The sequence below is a fragment of the Megascapheus bottae genome, chromosome 16 (genome assembly GCF_031878675.1).
Source record: "Megascapheus bottae isolate mThoBot1 chromosome 16, mThoBot2.hap1, whole genome shotgun sequence".
NCBI lineage: Eukaryota > Metazoa > Chordata > Mammalia > Rodentia > Geomyidae > Megascapheus > Megascapheus bottae.
This window is the reverse complement of record NC_143524.1, coordinates 44,126,639-44,145,010: the sequence shown is the minus strand read 5'-3', so window position 1 is coordinate 44,145,010 and position 18,372 is coordinate 44,126,639. Positions and strand designations below refer to the sequence as shown.

The 18,372-nt window shown below is 44.1% G+C and overlaps 1 protein-coding gene across 2 annotated transcripts in view; it reads left to right on the top strand.

Annotated features, from left to right (window-relative positions):
• Fam168a (family with sequence similarity 168 member A) overlaps positions 1-18,372 on the top strand; it is a 128,850-nt gene that overhangs the window by 104,587 nt on the left and 5,891 nt on the right. Inside the window, exons 4-8 of one of the 2 annotated variants that reach the window (XM_090348390.1) lie at positions 2,118-2,144; positions 6,718-6,843; positions 14,058-14,200; positions 16,045-16,216; positions 18,118-18,248. In XM_090348390.1, coding sequence (XP_090204516.1) covers positions 2,118-2,144; positions 6,718-6,843; positions 14,058-14,200; positions 16,045-16,216; positions 18,118-18,230 — 581 coding nt within the window. In that variant the 3' untranslated portion in view covers positions 18,231-18,248. The remainder of the gene's footprint in view (positions 1-2,117; positions 2,145-6,717; positions 6,844-14,057; positions 14,201-16,044; positions 16,217-18,117; positions 18,249-18,372) is intronic. The other variant, XM_090348389.1, reaches the window with a different exon arrangement.

Here is an 18,372-nt window from a genome sequence, read left to right as displayed (position 1 = left end):
GGATATTAAGTTTTCAGATGTTTTAAACAAACAGAAAAGCCTTCTTCTATCCTTATTTTCCCCCAATATTATTGTTCTTAAAAGTCATTGTATTTCTAAGCCATGATTAAAGTAACCCAAACCATGTGCTAAGATAAGAAACAAACAAAATCCACAGTATAGGGTGGGACTAATACGTTAAGTTAGCTCCAGACTTGAGGACTGCTTCTGACTTTGATATGACCTTGGAGCAAGCCCTTTCCATTTTGAGTTACACACATAGCGTACACATATAACTGAATATATTTTTTATTGGGGGGTGACGCTCTGTGCCCTCACAGATTTCCTGACTGCAATGAGGTTCCAGCCATAGAAGAGAGCTGGCTCAAGGTCAGAGAACCGTGTAGGTTATTCTTAGCTTCCTTGCAGAGCCAGCTGTTTGTAATGCAGAAGTGGATGTCTGCAAGGAACTAGGCTCTTAGGTTTAAATTTCTTCCAATTGCTTCTAAGAGACCAAGAAGCTGCTGAGAAACAGCTATTTTTAGCCACTCTGAATGCCCTATAGCATGTCACTTGTCCAGGATGTAGGGAAACTTCCTTCTTCCATTGGTTCTAACAGCATTATATGTTCTTGGAGCTTCTCCCCCTCCCCCCTTTTCCCTGCCAAGTGCTTAATGATTTCAGGGATCTTAGAACTATTTGGCCTCTCAGGAGTGAAGGACAAGCTAATACTTAGTATCACAATCCAGAAGGGCTTGTCATATTAGTGATAATCACACCTGAAAATGAGAGGAAGGAAAACAGGAACAAATTTTAAATTTATTTTTAAAAGGATATGGATTAATATAGTAATAAACATTTTGCAAGATTATTCTTCACAATGAATGCTAATATGCGCAATGAATGCTAATACTGATATTAAAAATAGGAGATGGATGAAAAATGAAATACAGAGACTATTTCTACAGCATTTCTGTGTATTGTCTCACTTGATTTTATGATGCCCTGTAAAGTAAAACTATATTTTTCCCATTTTTCATATGGCAAACCTGAGGAATTGTAGGTGTAGGAAATTGCGTTTTCCAAATACTTGCCTTGCTTCAGGTACTGTGAGGCATATTACTAAGTTCATTTTTTTTACCTTGCTTCTAGTTTTGCCTAGAGAGGTTAAGTAATTGCCAAAGCTATATAGATAGAAAGTCATGGAGGGGCCAGGAATGTGGCCTAGTGGTGGAGTGTGACCTAATGTTAAAGTCATTGCCTAGCATGCACAAAACCGTGGGTTTGATTCCTTGGTATCACATACATAGAGAAAGCTACAAGTAGAGCTGTGGCTCAAGTGGTAGAGCACTAGCCCAGGTCCTGAGTTCAAGCCCCAGGACTAGCAAAAGAAAAGAAAAGAAAGGTGAAAAAGAAAGTAAGTCATGGAGCTAGCCAGGAGCGGTGGCTTACATCTGTAATCCTAGCTACTCAGGAGGCTAACATCTGAGGATCATGGTTCAAAGCCAGCCTGGGCACTAAAGAACTCAAGACTCATCTCCAATTAATCATTAGAAAACTGGAATTAGGGCTGTGGCTCAAGAGGGTAGGGTGGTAGCCTTGAGCTGAAGAGCTCAGGAATAATGCCCAGACCCAGAGTTCAAGCCCCTTGACCCACAAAGAAAAGGTCATGGAGCTAAAATTTAAACCAATTTGTCTGGCCCTTAGCTTGTAGCACTCCTGTTTTCTGATTCAGTGATGGAGTACCACTGCCTTGGTGCTCTAGGGTTTTATCAACACTTTTGAAGGGCCTGTGATGTCACTCATTGTCTCTGAACCTTCATGTGAAATTCCAGGTGTTCTTAATATGGAGCAGTAAAGAGCAAGAATTTGGGCTTGTTCACATCCAGGCAATTCTGGGTCAGTTGCCTAAAAGACTTCCAAGGAGAGAGAGGCCCTGTACAATGAGTGAGCTTTCCTGGATGGCAAGTCTGTCACCCTCTCTGGGGAAGAGATGCTTTGTAATTTTTTTGTTCACTATTTCTTGTTCAGCATGGGGAAAACTGATGTCTTGAGACAAAGTCTGTTATGTTACTGAAATATGTACAACTTTGAAGAAATTCTTAGTGGTAATTTCAACTAACATTTCTGTCCAACAGAGTTTCAGTTCCTGCATTCAGCTTATGGTAGGAGAGCTATTTTTCCTCATATGTATTATGGCCTATAAATGTGTTATCTTGTAACAATGGTAGCTCCTCCTCCTCCGTTCTCCCCAAATCCCATCCCCTAGGCTTGGGCTCCCCCAGGTGGCTCAGTATCAGTTCCTAAAGCATGCAGGAACATGTCTGATGGTGCAAAATCATGGGTTGGAGACACACATGAACCATTCCCCTCGGGTAGCAATGAAGGATCGTGGTACTAAAAGGCGAGTCTCTTGCCCTAACCTGGCTGCAAATTCAAATGAACAAAAATGACAGGATCCTTATGCGGCTCCTCTGTTGGCTTTGTGGCAGCCCTTCTGAAGGAATTACATAGATATGCCTATTAGAACCCAAAACATCAGTTGGCCCGAGCATCTGATTTTCTATCTTCATTGGCAGTCTGACATGTTTGAAGTCCTGGTTGACTTAAGATGTAGTTCCTTTAGTCCAAATCTTGACCTCTGAGCTGTCTCATTTTCAGGACTTTTTCCTGGATAATGAAAGGTAGGGGCCAAGTTTGTTCATGAGTAAGGGATCAGAACTTGGGGAGGTGTGGACTCCAGGCCCGAGGCACCACGGGAACTTCTGGGCACCTGTGAGGGTCCCAGCAGTATAACTTGGTGAGGTCCTTTTTGTCTTAGACAGGAAGGGACCATGGGAAGGACTTATTACTTTTACCACCCTCTCCTGGGCTATGAAGGGTAGTTTTTTGTTTTTGGAAAATCTCTTCATATTTTCTTTTTCCTTGATTATTTAGATATTGGAAAATGAATTTTTATATAGCACATCTTCTAGAAGATGAGCTAGGAAATTTCTTCTTGCCATTACTATGGGCTGTGTGATCTTGGGCAATGTGCTAATGTCTCCAGGCCATAAATAAAGTGTCTTAGTTCACACTGAGGACTCTGTAAGTGGTAACATCCTATTCTCTTAAATTTTCATTATTTCAGTATTGCTAGCCACGGTCCTCTTTCACATTTACGGGGAGTCCTTTTTTGTTTTTCTCAGGATACATGAACTCAGACAGAGGAATCTATCAGATATCCCATCTGAAGGAAGGAGAGGAGCTACAGGGATATAGATGGAATGCTTTATGTTGTAGAATATTCTATGTCAGGCCTTAAGTTGGCCCTTGAGAGATGCAAAAATGTGTAAGACAAAGTCCCTATTCCCAAAGAGCTTACAGTTTATCGAGGAGACAGAAAAAACTAGCTCAGTACAAAATCTCCCAAGAATCATAGGAACTAGGATAGTCAACTCTATGGGATGTCTGTAGGGCCTGTGGATTGAGAGTAAGGAGACAAGGCTTCATAGTTGGTACAAGTCTTTACATCATGATTGATGGATGAATATGAGTTTTACCAGGTGGAGTGTAAAGAGAGATAGCCAGGAGAACCAGCAGTTTGAACAAAAATATGAAGCTCCTTGGCAGAATCTGGGAATGATCAGCAGAATGTGTGTAGTGATTAGTTTGGACCGTAAGAATGAGGAGTGTCCAGAGGGATCATCAGGACTAGACTACAGGAGTCTTGAATTCTCACCAGGACTTCAAACTGCAGCCCGTGAGCAGTGGAGAACCCTGGTAGTTTCTTAGGAAAGAGAGTTTAGTGATTAGCTTTCAGTCTTAGATCTCTGTGATGTACTTTGGAGACTGGAAGGGACAGGTTTAAGAACTAATAAAATAGGACACAGTTTTAAGGGTTACTAGGGGTGATGATAAGCATTTAAATTGGAGATGTCCACACTGTGGGGATGGAAGAGTAGCTCAGATACCTAAACCAGGAACTGAAAGACTGGGTGACACTTTGTTTTTGACCCTCACATCAGTACTATGAAGCAATCAGGACATGATTATTACTGGTATCTTATGAGACAACAAAACTGAAGCTTAGATTAAGTGACTTGCCCAAGATCTCACAGCTAATAAGTGGCAGAGCCCAGGCTTGAATTCCGATTTCCTGATTTGGTACATTGTTTTAGATGATGGTCCCTTGCTGCCTCTTCTTTGTAAGTGTGCTTAACAGATTGTGTGATTGTCAGAGGTGTGAAGGTCCTGTATCCAGGGAGTGAACAACCAGCTGCTGGACATGGGACCCTTCTGTGACTGGGCCCATGGCCCTTCACTGGACAGGCTTATCTCTTTTGTGTTGCCTGTCTTTTTTCCCTTGAAAATACAGATACAGTACACTAGTAAATAATGTAATAATTTCTCACATGACGTGCCTATATTTCACTATCCTTTCATTCAGTTCAAGGTAGTGGCTCTTTTCTAGCACCCAGGCTGTCAGAACACCCTCTTCTTTCACCATGCCTCTAAAAACTTGGCCTGGGATTAGCTTCATCAGCAACTAAACTCTGAATCACTGTTGCCAACAGAACAGGTTAGAGTTGGCACAGCCAACTGATGGTGAGGCTAAGTTTTTAGTTTTCATATTTGTCCAATCAGTTAGATCATTACGTATTTAAATATACAAGGAGGCCACCAAAAATTGTTTTCATTGTCTCATAAATCCAAAAGAAACAATTCCTCTATTCAGGAAGATACATAGCTCACATGACCTCATAGGAAAGACAGTCAAGGTACAGTTGTGCTTTTGCTTTTCTGTTTTACTATGTATCATGCTGTCTTGTTCACTCCCTGGTTGGCGTGTGGCTTCGTTGCATCCCTAGCTAGAATGTAAGTTCTTGGTGTGCAGTGTGACCAAAGTGTGTTCCTGTCCACTGTGCCACTCTTGTCAGTGCTGAGTACAGTTAGACCTTAGTACTCTTTAGCTAATTTTTACTTCTGTCACACAGTCCTTCAGGCTAATGTCAGACTTTTGGCTTATGATGAAAATTATATTAAAGTATGTGCCACTTGCAGGAAACCCTGGAATGAATCAGGATTTCTAAATTCTCTAAATTTACAGTCAAATTTAGGCCTTCTGCTCCTTGGTGGAGTCCCAGTGAGGTCTTGTAAGCATGAGTTTGCTCTGTCTTGACTTCACAAAGTGACACATATTTAAGGTTTTACGGAGTTTGGGGTGGCCATCATTTTCTAGCCACATGGAGCTTTGGATTTTAAATTTGGATACATCTTAATAAAACTTATGAGCATTAATTGGATATTTTCTGAATTCCCTTCATAACAGTACCCCAACCTTGGAAAAGACACCCAAGTTAATTTTTGACAACAGGCACCTGCCTCTTCCTGCACGGTCTACAGAGCTGTGTCTGGACATCCACCAAAGGCCCTGGGCTCTACATGAAGCTCTATGGGGCTTTTATTTCTCATACCAGAATTCTCCTTTTAGTGTCACTTTTCCTGCCCATGATTTCCTTCTCATTCCTCAACATCTGCTGTATATATTGCGGGCCATTGATGCAAGCACAGGTTAGAGCTATATTTTAACCTTAGTCCAGCAAAAACAGCACATTTCTTCACCTTCCTTATCCTTAATATCTCTGATGGAAGAAACAGAAATTAGCTAGTCCTCCCTCAGGCAAGAGGGCATTATGGAATTTCTCTGAAGGTAGCTATCCTGGTGGAAATAGAGAGCATATAGGTAAACTTGCTTTTCACACCACCCCATCTTACCATAGCCCCATGTTAAAATGTTTCACATCAGCTCCACCTCCTGCCACTGTATTTTAAAACATCCCACAACACCAGACTTCCAAATCCTTAAGTGAATGGGACCATAGTAGAAATGTAGGTCTAGTGTCTGAAGTACTGTAAAATGTTAGGCATCTTCCCTTTTTGAAGCCCTATTTCCTCTTTCCTTTCCCTCAGGATACCATGATGGTAAGTTTTTAGTCACTCCCCATTTAAAATTTCTTCTAGATTTCTCTTTAAAATTTCTCAAGCAGTGATTTGAATCAGCTTGGGAAATCTCTTAAGACCTCAGTATAGACCTCGTTGTTTGACATTTGCTTTGGTAATGGCCTGAAGGATCATCTCTAATTCATCTGAGTCAGGAGGGTGGCAGCAGGAGGTATGCACGGGTATGCAAGAGGCTTGTTTGTTTGCTCTTGCCCAGCTATCAGCTATCCTGGAAAAGGGGTTGGCTCTGTGCTGTTTAAGCATTCATGGCCATAGTTCAGTCCCATTAGCAGAGATGGTATTTCTTTAAGGCTCGTGTAATATGATAATTACTTGTAAATTTCTCTTTGACAGCAACTTGCAATTTATTAAATATACCTCTTGATGAATGTGGGGAACGTAGTTGATCTGGCCCACTACACATTCATAAACTTCCAAGTTGCTTCCATGTTAATGAAAAAGTGGCTACAGGGAATATACCAGAGGCTTACCCAAGAAGTCAGATGGAAGGAGGCTAAATGTGCATGGGCGTCTTCATGGGTTGAAAATCCTGATTCTGTTAGTATAATGGCAGGCTTCCTTGGTTTTAAGTCATCTGGAATCTCAGTTGAGCACTCCCAACCGCTAACCCATCTCAGAAAGGCTGAATCATTCTGTATGTTTGTGTCCAGCGCAAGACCCCTCCCCTGCTTTGTGTCTGTAATTGGTGGTACCCACTTATTTCTGCCTAATGCCATTCTTGTGTCTTTCCTTAAGCCACTCTGCTGATGAAACAGGCCTGGCCACAGAACTCATCTTCCTGTGGCACTGAAGGTACCTTCCACCTCCCAGTGGACACCGGGACCGAGAACCGAACTTACCAAGCATCTTCTGCGGCTTTCAGTAAATACAGCCTGTCTCTTCCTTTCCTTGTTACAACCCTTGTGGGGATTGATTTGTTTCTTAGGAAGAAAGGAACGGAAACAACAACAAAACCCCCACCACATTCATAATATACTGTCTCAAAGGGTTCTCATACTTACACGGAAATTTGGCCTTCCTCATTTAGGAAAGATTCTCTTTGATCATGAATCCATCTTTAAGGAATGGGGAAGAGAGAAGGAAATAGTTGCCTGGCCAAGAAATTTGATTTCAGAAAGACTGTTACTGAATTTCAGGGGAAAAAACAAGGGGCACGCGTTGTGAGGGCCTTGTGTGTCTTTGGTCAGAGTGGTCTTTTCCCTTAACACAGGATTTCTTAACCTTAGTGCTATTGACATCTTGGTCAGATCATTCTTTTTTGTTGTTGTGTGTGTGTGGCGGGGCTGGGGTGGGAGGAGGCTGTCCTATACATTGTAAGATATTTAGCAGCAACCTTGGCCTCTACCCATTAGATGCTAATAGCAAAGTACCATGTGACAACTGAGATAGTCTCAAAATATGGCTAAATGAGCTGGGAACGTGCAGGGTTGGGGGTAGCAAAATTGTTTCTTGTGGAAGAAACACTGTTCTGGTGGAAGCTACACTATTGGAGCAAGTTATGTACAGTACATGGGTAGAAGCCAGAGGCAGGCAGATTGATCATGTTCGCCTTGGGGCTAGGGGGTAAGGTAACCTTTAAAGCTGATTTTTAACACAAATGGTTTCAATGAGGAAATGAGGACCGACCATGGGGCCAGGAGTGTGCCTTAGTGGTAGAGTTCTTGCCTAGCATGCACAAAGCCCTGGGCTCAATTCTTTGGTACCACATACACAGAAAAAGCCAGAAGTGGTACTGTGGCTCAAGTGATAGAGCACTAGTCTTTGAGTAAGCCAAGGACAGTGCTCAGGCTCTGAGTTCAAGCTCCAGAACTGACCAAAAAAGAAAAAAATACAGATTCCACATAAGGAAAAACTTGTTGCCTGTGGGAATTATCCAATAGACTAGCGACTGGCTTTGGATGTGGGAAGCACTTACTTAGGAAGTTATGCCGGCAGGAACTAGACAAGTGCTCCATAGGATATAACAGGGGGTTATTAATCTTCTAAGCATTGTATTATATATACTTTTTTTCGTTTTCTTTAAAACACAACCAGTGTCAGCTGGTTGCCAGTAGCTCAAGCCTATAATCCTAGCTACTCAGCAGGCTGAGACCTGAGGATCTCAGTTCAAAGCCAGACAGGCAAGAGAAGTCCATGAGACACTTATCTTCAATAAACTACTCAGAAAAAGCTGAAAGTGGGGCTCTGGCTCAAATGATAGAGTGCTAGCCTTGAGTACAGAGAGGTTCAGGGACAGAGCCTAGGTCCTGAGTTCAAGCCTCAGGACCAGCAAAACAAAAAACAAGGGAAAAAAAAAAAACAAAAAGAAAATGGTGTTGTTTTCTCCTTATCATTGTTCCAGATGTCAGTCATAGCTCATCTTTTGGAGAGTATATTTTCATAACTACTCTCATTTATTGTCCTAATTTCTCTGAGCCTTAGCTCAGAGAAATAATATGTCAGTACTACCCAGCTGGTATCACCCAGATTAAGATTCGATTAGTTTTTCATGGGGGTGATTGTATTCTTTAAGAGAAAATTGTAGCCATAGGGAGCCTTCCCACATGTTCAGGTAGAATTGAATGAACATTTCTTGAGACATATGTGTTGTAAACTGTTATGCATCCACACCTATGAATGTAAAGGCCATCTACTATGGTGTTGCAGGAAGGGGCCTGGAGTTGAAAACCCCGAATTGGATTCTAGACTTGACCCTTTTTCACCTTGGATAATTCTGTCCATGCCCTGGACCTTGATGTTTTGACTTGTAAAATGAAGGTCTGGACAAGGACAAGCTGTGTGCCCATGTCGTCCAGCCAACAAGACCTTCTTCTCTGGTGGCCCCCTAATATCTGGCCATTAAGACTTGGCTTACATATTCCAGAGGTGGTGTTTGTTCTCCCTGAACAAGCAGCTAGGTGGTCTGAATATCAGATGCAGACCTTTCCTCCTGCTGTGTTCACATCTTCCTGAAGTCCCACTAAAATGTTCAGAAGCCACATCCCACCCTTCTACCCACCCTGGAAAGGACCAGAATGTATCCTTCCCCTTTGAACAAGTAGTATATAAACCTGTGAAGTTTTTAACTACAGTTGGGATTGACTGACCCACTCACACACAAAAGCTCTTCCCAGCATACAGATATTCATTGCTTCTCTGGCCACAGAACAGTCAGGGCACTTTGACAGATTCAGTTCGGTCTTTCCAACACTTGTTAAGCCTGTTTGTAATTAGGTCTCCCGCCTACTTAGCGCTCCCTTGTTCAGCTACCAACAAGGAGAGTTAGGGGTCAAGGCAAGATTCAGACAGAGAGCTTTGTTTTGTCCAGACATATAAATCTGATGATCAATAAACCGATTAGTCTAAAAGGCGTCCGTGATGTGAAGATCAATGTCTTTGAAGGTGGTAGGGACTCTACAACTTAAAAAGATTTATGGCAGGGAAGAGCAGTTGAAGATAGGGCTGTAAAGCTTTTATTTTGCTAATGCACATTCTCTTTATAATCCTGTTTGATGGACCCCTAAAACCATGGTTAGGAACCTGAGACAAACAACTGATATCATAAACAGTGCCTCTTTTATTAAGGCAGAACTGAAACTTCTAGTGATCAAATTTTCTTCTTCTCTCCTGATGTTGCCTTTAGTGAACAGGGGCACAGAGACCAATATACCAAATGTCCAGGATTGCACTGCAGAGACCATTAACTCAGAAAGAGCTCTGCCCAGGGTATAATAAGCCTTGAACTTTGGACTCAGCTCCACATTGATTCGCTGTGCAATTTTGGTAAGATTGCTGCCCTTCTGGGCTCCAGGTTCTTCCTTGGAAAGAAAAGAGTGATAAATGTAATAAGCCTATAATGTCCTGAGGCATAGCATTCCAAGGTCCTAATTCTATAACCTTCACATTCAGAATTCCTTTCAGGGTCATCATGCCTCCAGTGAGTGAACTGAGTCAATTTGTGTGAAAATCCACAAGGTTGGTTGTTGTTTTGGTGGTCTTGGACTTTGAACTAAGAACTTAGTTTTACTAGGCAGATACTCTACCACTGCACCACAACTCTAGCCCAGAGGTATTTTTTGTTCCTTAAATTTTAGAAACCTGCTTAAAAACAAAACAAAACAAAAAAACTGTGATGTGCAAAGTAGTATACCCTGATTTTTGTGATACCAAGGTTACCCAGGCTACAGCCCAAGATATTTCCATCATTCCTCAAGAGTTCCCCAACTGACAGGACTACCAGTCTGTTATGGAAAAATCCCTGTGTTGCTATTTCATAAAAGTCTTACTGAGCTGTGCTGGTGGCTCATGCCTATAATCCTAGCTACTCAGGAAGCTGAGATCTTTTGAAGCCAGCCTAGGCAAGAAAATCTATGAGACTCTTAACTCAACCAGCAAAAATTAGGAAGTAGATCTCTGGCTCAAGTAGTAGAGTGCTGACCTTGAGCAAAATAAGTTCAGGAACAGTGCCCAGACTCTTGAGTTCAAGCCCAAGGACTGGTATTAAAAAAAAAAAAATCCTGTTGGAACACTCAAAGGCTTAGTTTGTCAGTTCCAGCAAGGCCATCCCTAAGGGAGGAAGGTAGCTAATGCCCAGAAAGAACCCAGACTTAGGGGTCTGGCCTGTTTCTGAAGCTACCAATACACATAGTAACCTCAGATAATATATAATAACTTCATTTATGTTAAAGAAGTGCCTCTGGAAGCAGCCACTATCTTTTAGCATCTGTTCCTTCTCTCCTCTGTGAGAGATCTCTCAAGATCTCGTCAGGCTCTACAGCCCTGCTGTTTCCATCCCAAACTGGAAAGCAAGTGAGGCCTTCATCTGCAGCAGCATCTTTGGTCGCCAAGGGTGTTTGAGCTACTGATTTGTATTCTGAGTATGTGTGTGTTCTACTTCAAAATATGCAGAAAGAGATTCTCAGACAAGGTTATTCTTAGGCGTGGAAATCAGTCTCTACTGCAGTCTCTTGGAACCTTTTAATTTTCTCAGAGTAGCAGCCCAAACACTTGGTAATGTGATTCTCCTTATAGCATTCATGGCTTGGTGTGCCTGTGCTGGGGAAGATGGAACTGCCAGAGTACATTCTCCAGGAGCTAGAAGGAAAGTCATGTGCATCGCTGACTTGTTAAAGAATTGTAAAGTCAAATGGCATGGTGGCCCATTCCTGTAATTCTAATTACTCAAAAGGCTGAAATCTAAGGATGGCAGTTTGAGTCCATATCATGCTTATCTTCAGTTAAGAACGCAAATGTAGAGCTGTGACTAATGTAATAGAGCGCCTATCATGAGCAAAAACAGCCAAACAAAAAACACCCAAAAGGGAAAACAAGATGAGGGGAGGGGGTGGGGGGAGGGAAATGAGGACAAAAACGTAATGTACCTTGTATCTGGCGAATGTAACTGTAACCCTTCTATTAATTACAATTTAAAAAACTAAATAAATACAATAAAAAAACCCCAAAAACAAAAAACCGACACAGCACCTATTCCCTGTTCCCATGTCTGCACAAAACACAAAGCATTTTAGCCATAAAATTGTAGAATCTTAGAGTCAGTGTTTCAAGTCATAACAGACCATGGCAGTCCAGGTTCAACTTTCTGTGTCCTGTAGTCTTTCAGACCAGTTTCCACTGACATACCACTTGGGCAGGAAGTGTACTGCCTATAATGAGAGAAAGAAACAGTAATAATAGTTAACCTATCTGAAGTGCTCATAGTCTGTCAGGCAGTTATGAATGTATTTATCACAAGCACTCTAAGGAAGTGTTCCTCATAGGATAGACTCTGCTATTAAACAGCAAAGCTGGGGTTTGGACCTAGGCCATCTGTAGCTGCTCTTACCCCATTGCTCTGTGCTGTAATGTGTTCAGAAACAGGCACCTTCTGATTTAGAATATCCCACTCTGCTGCACAGCAAAGAGGACTTTCCGTCTGACAGACTCTTTGCATCTTGGTTTTTTGGCCTTTTTATTTTTTTTTTATGGTGTTGAGAATCAATCCTGTTAGCATGCTCTGTGCTGAGTTGCATTTGTCAGTGAGCCTCCCCTCATTCCTTTAAATTCCTGTATAGGGCCAGATCGTAGATACTTAAAGCTTTTCAAGCACATGGATAAAATGCTCTTTAAAACTAGAAAAGTAGGGGCCAAAAGCGTAGCCTAATGGTAGAGTGCTTGCCTAGCAGGGTTTGATTCTTCAGTACCACATACACAGAAAAAGTGCCGGAAGTGGTGCTGTGGCTCAAGTTGTATTAACACTAACCTTGAGAAAGCCCAAAGACAGTGCCCAGGCCCTGAGTTCGAGCTCCAGGACTAGGGAAAGAAAAAACAAACTAGGAAAGTAGTAATAGTATATAAGTGAATAAGCATAGCTGTGTTACATTAAAGCTTAGATGCAATTACAGAAAAACCACAGGCAAGAGTTTGCCTGTCTTCTAGTGGTTAAAGTGCTTGCCTAGCATGCATGAAGACCTGGGTTCGATTCCTCGGTACCACATACATAGAAAAAAGCCAGAAGTGGTGCTGAGGCTCAAGTGGCAGAGCTCTAGCCTTGAGAAAGTCCAAGGACAGTGCTCAGGCCCTGAGCTCAAGCCCAGGACTGGCAAAAAAAAAAAAAAAAAAAAAAAAAAAAAAAAAAAAGTTGCCTGTCTTTAGTGTTAATAGTATGAATAAAAGAGTCTGGTAGAAGAGATTTGGGAAATATATATATATATTCTTAGAGATTTCCAGTTAACCCTATGGATCTTCCCTTCCTCCTTCCTTCCTTTCCTCTCCTCTCCACCTAAATAGGAAACTAAAGCCTAGAGATTTGGCATTCATCATCCCAATTAGAAGGAAAGCAACATTAAAACCTAGATATCTCTCTCCCTCTCTTTCTCTCTCCCTCCCTCCCCCCCCCTCTCTCCTTCCCTCCCTCCATCTCTCCCTCCCCCTCCCCCTCCCTCCCCTCTTCCTCTCCCTCTCCCTCCCCCCCTTTCTGCAGGTCCTTTGTGCAGAAACAGTTTCCCCCAAGCTGAAAGGGCCCTTGGTGAGCATCTTTTAGGCAAAACAGTAAGCATAGAGATTCAGCAATGTCAGCTATACAGGATAGCAAAGAAACCACCTTCCCTCTGAGACAGATCTTCAAAGCCAGGCTTCTCTACTGTTGTCGCTTTAACTCAGAAAGACAAGTTTAGAGTCCTTAGACTCTAAAAAACTTTTCCTGCCAGGACCGCAGGATCCCAATGTAAAGTGAAAGGTCAGGGTCATTTTATGAGCCCCTGGTTTCCTGGAACGATTCCACTGGTGATTCTCTAGGATGAAGTCTTGTGTCTGGGGACCCATGTCTTCAGTTTCCTGTGACCATAACACCTGACTCTTTTCCAGAGGACTCATGGACAGCACTTTTCATGTCTGCTTGTGAGCTCCTTGAGACTACTCAGCCCAACTTTGGTCCATCCTGCTGAGGTGCAGATATGGCCTGGGTTCTGGGCCAGTGTGAATCTTTGTGATACCTGATCTAGGCCTTTAGGTGCTGAAGTCCCAAGCCCTAGAGAAGGAGGAAGGGCTAGCTCTATAGAACAAAGTTCACCATCCAGAAAATGATGTTTTAAATTAGGTTTACCTTCAAACTTGGTAGGGAGGAAAGGGTGTGGTCAATGAAAGTTCATAAAGAGGGAGAGAGAGACGGAAAAAGAAAAAAGAGCAAAAGTTAGTGGGGAGCAAGACAGGATGAGTAGCAGAAGAAACCCAGGTCCTAAGTGAAGAGACAGAAGAGCAAGAAGACAGTAGCAATGAGGGAATAGTTGAGGGATTTCCTACTTGTGTACACCTGCTTTGCTCACACAGACAACGCAGAATCCCAGGCTCTCGGCAGAATGGGTCCCAGAAGAGATCACTCAGCCTAAATCAGGCATTTAGCCCTGTGCAACAGGACTGAGGGGAGCTGCCTCTGGAGTCTAAGACTCTCTGGGTACAGCCCTTCTTCCTTGTTTGTCATCATCTGTGTTTCCAGCCTTCATTCAGCCACCTTTGTCTGGGGGAGTCATCACTGGGTCTGAAGGCCTTCTAACAATGCTCTTGTACCAACTAACGATGTGTCTTCTCTTGCCTTGACACAGGATATACTGCAGGGACACCATACAAGGTCCCACCAACCCAGAGTAATACTGCTCCACCCCCCTACTCCCCATCACCCAACCCCTATCAGACGGCCATGTATCCCATCAGAAGTGCCTATCCCCAGCAGAATCTGTATGCCCAGGTAGGTGTACATGGTGGCCTGGGCCAACCTTTTCTGCAAGAGCTTCTGTATTAGGGGTAGGGTGGGGTCCCATTTATGGGGTCTATGTAGGCATGAAGCAAATACCCTATAGTCTGCTAAAGGAATTTAACAAAAAGTTGTGTAGAAGAACTGAGCTCAGACGTCAGAGGGACACAGGCACTCAGAGATCGTTTAGCTCAACTCCTTTGTTAAAAAGTGGGAAAGCTGAGAGCAGAGAGTAGAAAGGCTTGTCCAGGGAAGCCCAGTAAGGTATTTGTCTTGGTCTTCGCTCTCTTGCCCACATATTTACCCTTCCTTGACTGAAGTAGGTGAGCCGATAGGAAGGAGAAAAGTATGCAGATCCTGGTACCAGCACCCTATGTGGCCTTGAGTGAGTTATTCTTAATTCTTAGTGTGCCATAGTATCCTATGTGGACTCCCTTGGCTGGAAAATGTGAGCACTCAGGAAACTGATGTTTGTGAGTTCTAAGTGGTGAGGAGAGCAGAGAAAGAGACAGAGAGAGAGAGAGAGAGAGAGAGAGGGAAGGAGGGAGGGAGGGAGGGAGAGAGAGAGAGAGAGAGAGAGAGAGAGAGAGAGAGAGAGAGAGAGAGAGAGAGAGAATGTATATGTGTGTTAAAAAAAATTGGATGGGAGCCAAGAGTTTGGCCTAGTGGTAGAGTGCTTGCCTAGCATGCATGAAGACCTAGATTGGATTCCTTGGTACCACATACACAGAAAAAGCTGGAAGTGGTGCTGTGGTTCAAGTGGCAGAGCTTTAGCCTTGAGAAAGCCCAAGGACAGTGCTCAGGCCCTGAGCTCAAGCCCCAGAACTGGCGGGGAGGCGGGGGGAGGGAGCTGTATTGCAGAATGGAATGCAAAACAGTAAGAAAAAGAAAAAACAGGCTTCAGATCTGCTCTTCTCATGTGTGGACTGTTCTGCCTCAATTGGGGCACTGGTCATCATTTCGTATTAAGATTTTAGAATTTCTAGATTAGGATAATCTCAGGGAGCCTGTGAACTCTTCCCAGGGGCCAAGGGGTCCATGTGATCTGAGCACTGGAGTGTCACCTCAAGCTATTGTCTTCATCCTCACCTTTGGTCTAGGAGAAATAGATGGTAAGAGACATCTTGGGAAGTGCCCTGTACTGGTGATGTTTCCGAATTGTAAATTGCCAGCAGTGCAGCAGAGTGGTGATAGCACCTACCTTCAGTGCATGTACTGGGTGCTCTGGACTTCCCAGTCCACTTCACAAACTCAGAATCTAATTGACCGTATTCCCTTACCTTCAAGTTTGAAGTAGCTTATAAAAGTGCATTGTAATAAAATCCAAACATAATATCTTTAAAATGGGATTTAAAAAGGGAAGCTTCATGCCGGGAGTTTTGCCTAGTGGTAGAACTCTTGCCTAGCATGCACAAAGACCTGGGTTTCATTCCTTGGTACCACATATATAGCAAAAATAAAAATAAAAAAGCTGGAAGTGGTTTTATGGTTCAAGTGATAGAGCTCAAGCCCCACAACTGGCAAGAAAGAAAAAGAAGGAAGGAAGGAAGAAAGGAAGGAAAGAAGGAAGGAAAGCAAGCAAGCAGGCAAGCTTCTACTTCAGTAGGTCTTCACAGAAGCCCTAGGAGCAAAGCAGGATGGAAAGCCCTGAGTTTTGGACCAAATTGAGCCAGCATTGAACTAACCACAGCCACATAGCACTAGCTGGTGCCTAGACCTTGTGTCCCTAGACCCATACTTCTCAAGATCAGAGGAGAACAGTGGCCACCCCTACTCCCTTTTCTCTACATCCTATCACTCCTCTCCAAGAGCCCATGTGACCCGAGTCTTTCTCCTAGGGAGCCTACTATACACAGCCAGTGTACGCCGCTCAGCCCCACGTCATCCACCACACCACGGTGGTCCAGCCCAACAGCATTCCCTCTGCCATCTACCCGGCACCCGTTGCTGCCCCCAGGACCAATGGAGTGGCCATGGGCATGGTGGCGGGCACCACCATGGCGATGTCAGGTAAGGGCAGTGTCTATTGCTGTCCTCTAAGAGCTCCAAGCAGAGAGGGGGCAGTCATGGAGCTGGCTGTATCACCTCATGAGAAATCATGGGTTGGGGCCAGGTTTGGGGATCTTGAAAAGAGACCCTCTGAATCTGTTTCAGAGTGGAGGAAAACTTCACCAAGAAGGTGAAAGCCTTTGGCTGGGAGTTTGACTTAGTACTAAGAGTGCTTGCCTAACATGAACAAAGATCTGGGTTTGATTCCTCAGTACCACATACATAGAAAAGTCAGAAGGGGTGCTGTGGCTTAAGTGATAGAGCGCTAGCCTTGAGAAAAGCCCCAAAACAGTGCTCAGGCCCTGAGATCAAGCCCAGGACTGGCAAAAGAAGGAGGAGGAGGAGGAGGAGTTGGTGGTGGTGGTGGTGGTGGTGGTGGTGGTGGAAGCCTTAAAGGGTGAGCAGACTGGAAAAGGGAAGAAGCCGGGCACTAATGGCTACTCAGGCAGTTGAGATCACAGTTCAGAGCAGCCCTGGCAGGTAAGTCCATGGGACTCTTATCTCACTAGAAAACCAGAAGTGGAGCTGTGGCTCAAAGTGGTAGAGTGTTAGCCTTGAGCCTAAAAGCTCACGAACAACACCAGAGCCCTGAGCTCAAGCCCTGTGACTGACAACAACTGGGGGAAAAAAAAAAAAGGAAGGGGACTCTAAGCAGAAGGACATAAGATAAGTATAACAAGAAAATGGAGGGATTGAGGCACTCAGAAATAAGGGCATCGAGGTGGAAAGGAGGCTGGCACCATTGGCAAAGACTTGAATACCTTTAGTTAAGGATGCTGGCAAAGGGCTTTAAGCAAGGAACATACGGGATTGGGTTTGAGTGAGTTCATTGGCTGCAGGCTGGTGGCAAGATCAGAAGTGGGAAGGCTAGAAGCAAGGTAGCCAGTGAAGAAGCTGTCGGGAAACTTTAGAGGGGAGGGGCACTAACACTAGGCTTCTGGTAACAGTGACCAGAAAACTGGGCACAAGGACAGCCAGCAGGAGCACAAGGCTCTGTCCCCTAATTAATTCTAAGAGATGAGAGAAGCAGGAGTCTCTGAAGATCCCTACTGCATACCCTAAGTCAGGCCAAAGCATGGCTGTATGGAACCCTGAGGATGCAGGTGGGAAGCAGAGCTTTGGAAAGGTTTGGATGGTTAGGAAACCTAGAGAGAAACACGGGTGTTTCACTGAAGGTGTAAGAAGACTAGCTTATAGAGACTCGAGCTTTATAGAACCAGCTAAGTCTCCAGCTGAGGAAAGAAAGTACGAAGAGTTAAGTGGGCATTTGGATTTTATTTTGTCCCTTGCACTAGCAAGCTACCAGATACTTGTTCAGTGCCACCAAGTGCCATTCCTGCTGTTCAGGTCCTGGGATCAGATATTCACGAGTCTGCCAAAGTCCTGTCCTTAAAGCGTACCAGGCCAGCACAGGAGAGAAAACCAGACACCAGCAGTTGCTGCTCTTTGGATTGTTTTTGTGTGTTTGTTTGCCACTCCTGGAGCTTGAATTCAGGTCCTGGGCACCGTCCCTGAGCTTCTTTTGCTCAAGGCTAGCATTCTACCACTTGAGTCACAGTGTCACTCTGGGTTTTTCTGTGTATGTGGTACTGGGGAATCAAACCCAGGGCTTCATACATGCGAGGTAAGCACTCTACCACCAAGCCACATTCCCAGTCCTGCTCGTCTTTTTTTGTGTGCAATAGGAAGCACACACTAGCCGTGCACACCTGTAATCCCAGCTATTTGAGAGGCAGCAGTGGGAGCATCATAGTACAAGGCCAGCCCTGGGCAAAAGTGGAAGACCCAATCTAAAAATAAAACGCCAGGCTGGCGCACCCTAAACAGCCTTATCAGCTGTCCTCTTTTCTCTGGATGTTCAGGTACCCTGCTGACTACGCCTCAGCACACTGCGATCGGGGCCCACCCCGTGTCCATGCCCACATACAGGGCCCAAGGAACCCCGGCGTACAGCTATGTACCCCCGCACTGGTAAAGCCTGCAGCCCATCCAAGTGAGTGAGGCTGGCGTGGGAGAGGTGGGAGGGGTGTCACGGGGTGCCGCTCAAAGCTCCAGCTTCAGCCTGGAGCATGTGTTGCTTTCCTGCTATGTGGTCTATAATCCCCTCCTCACTCACA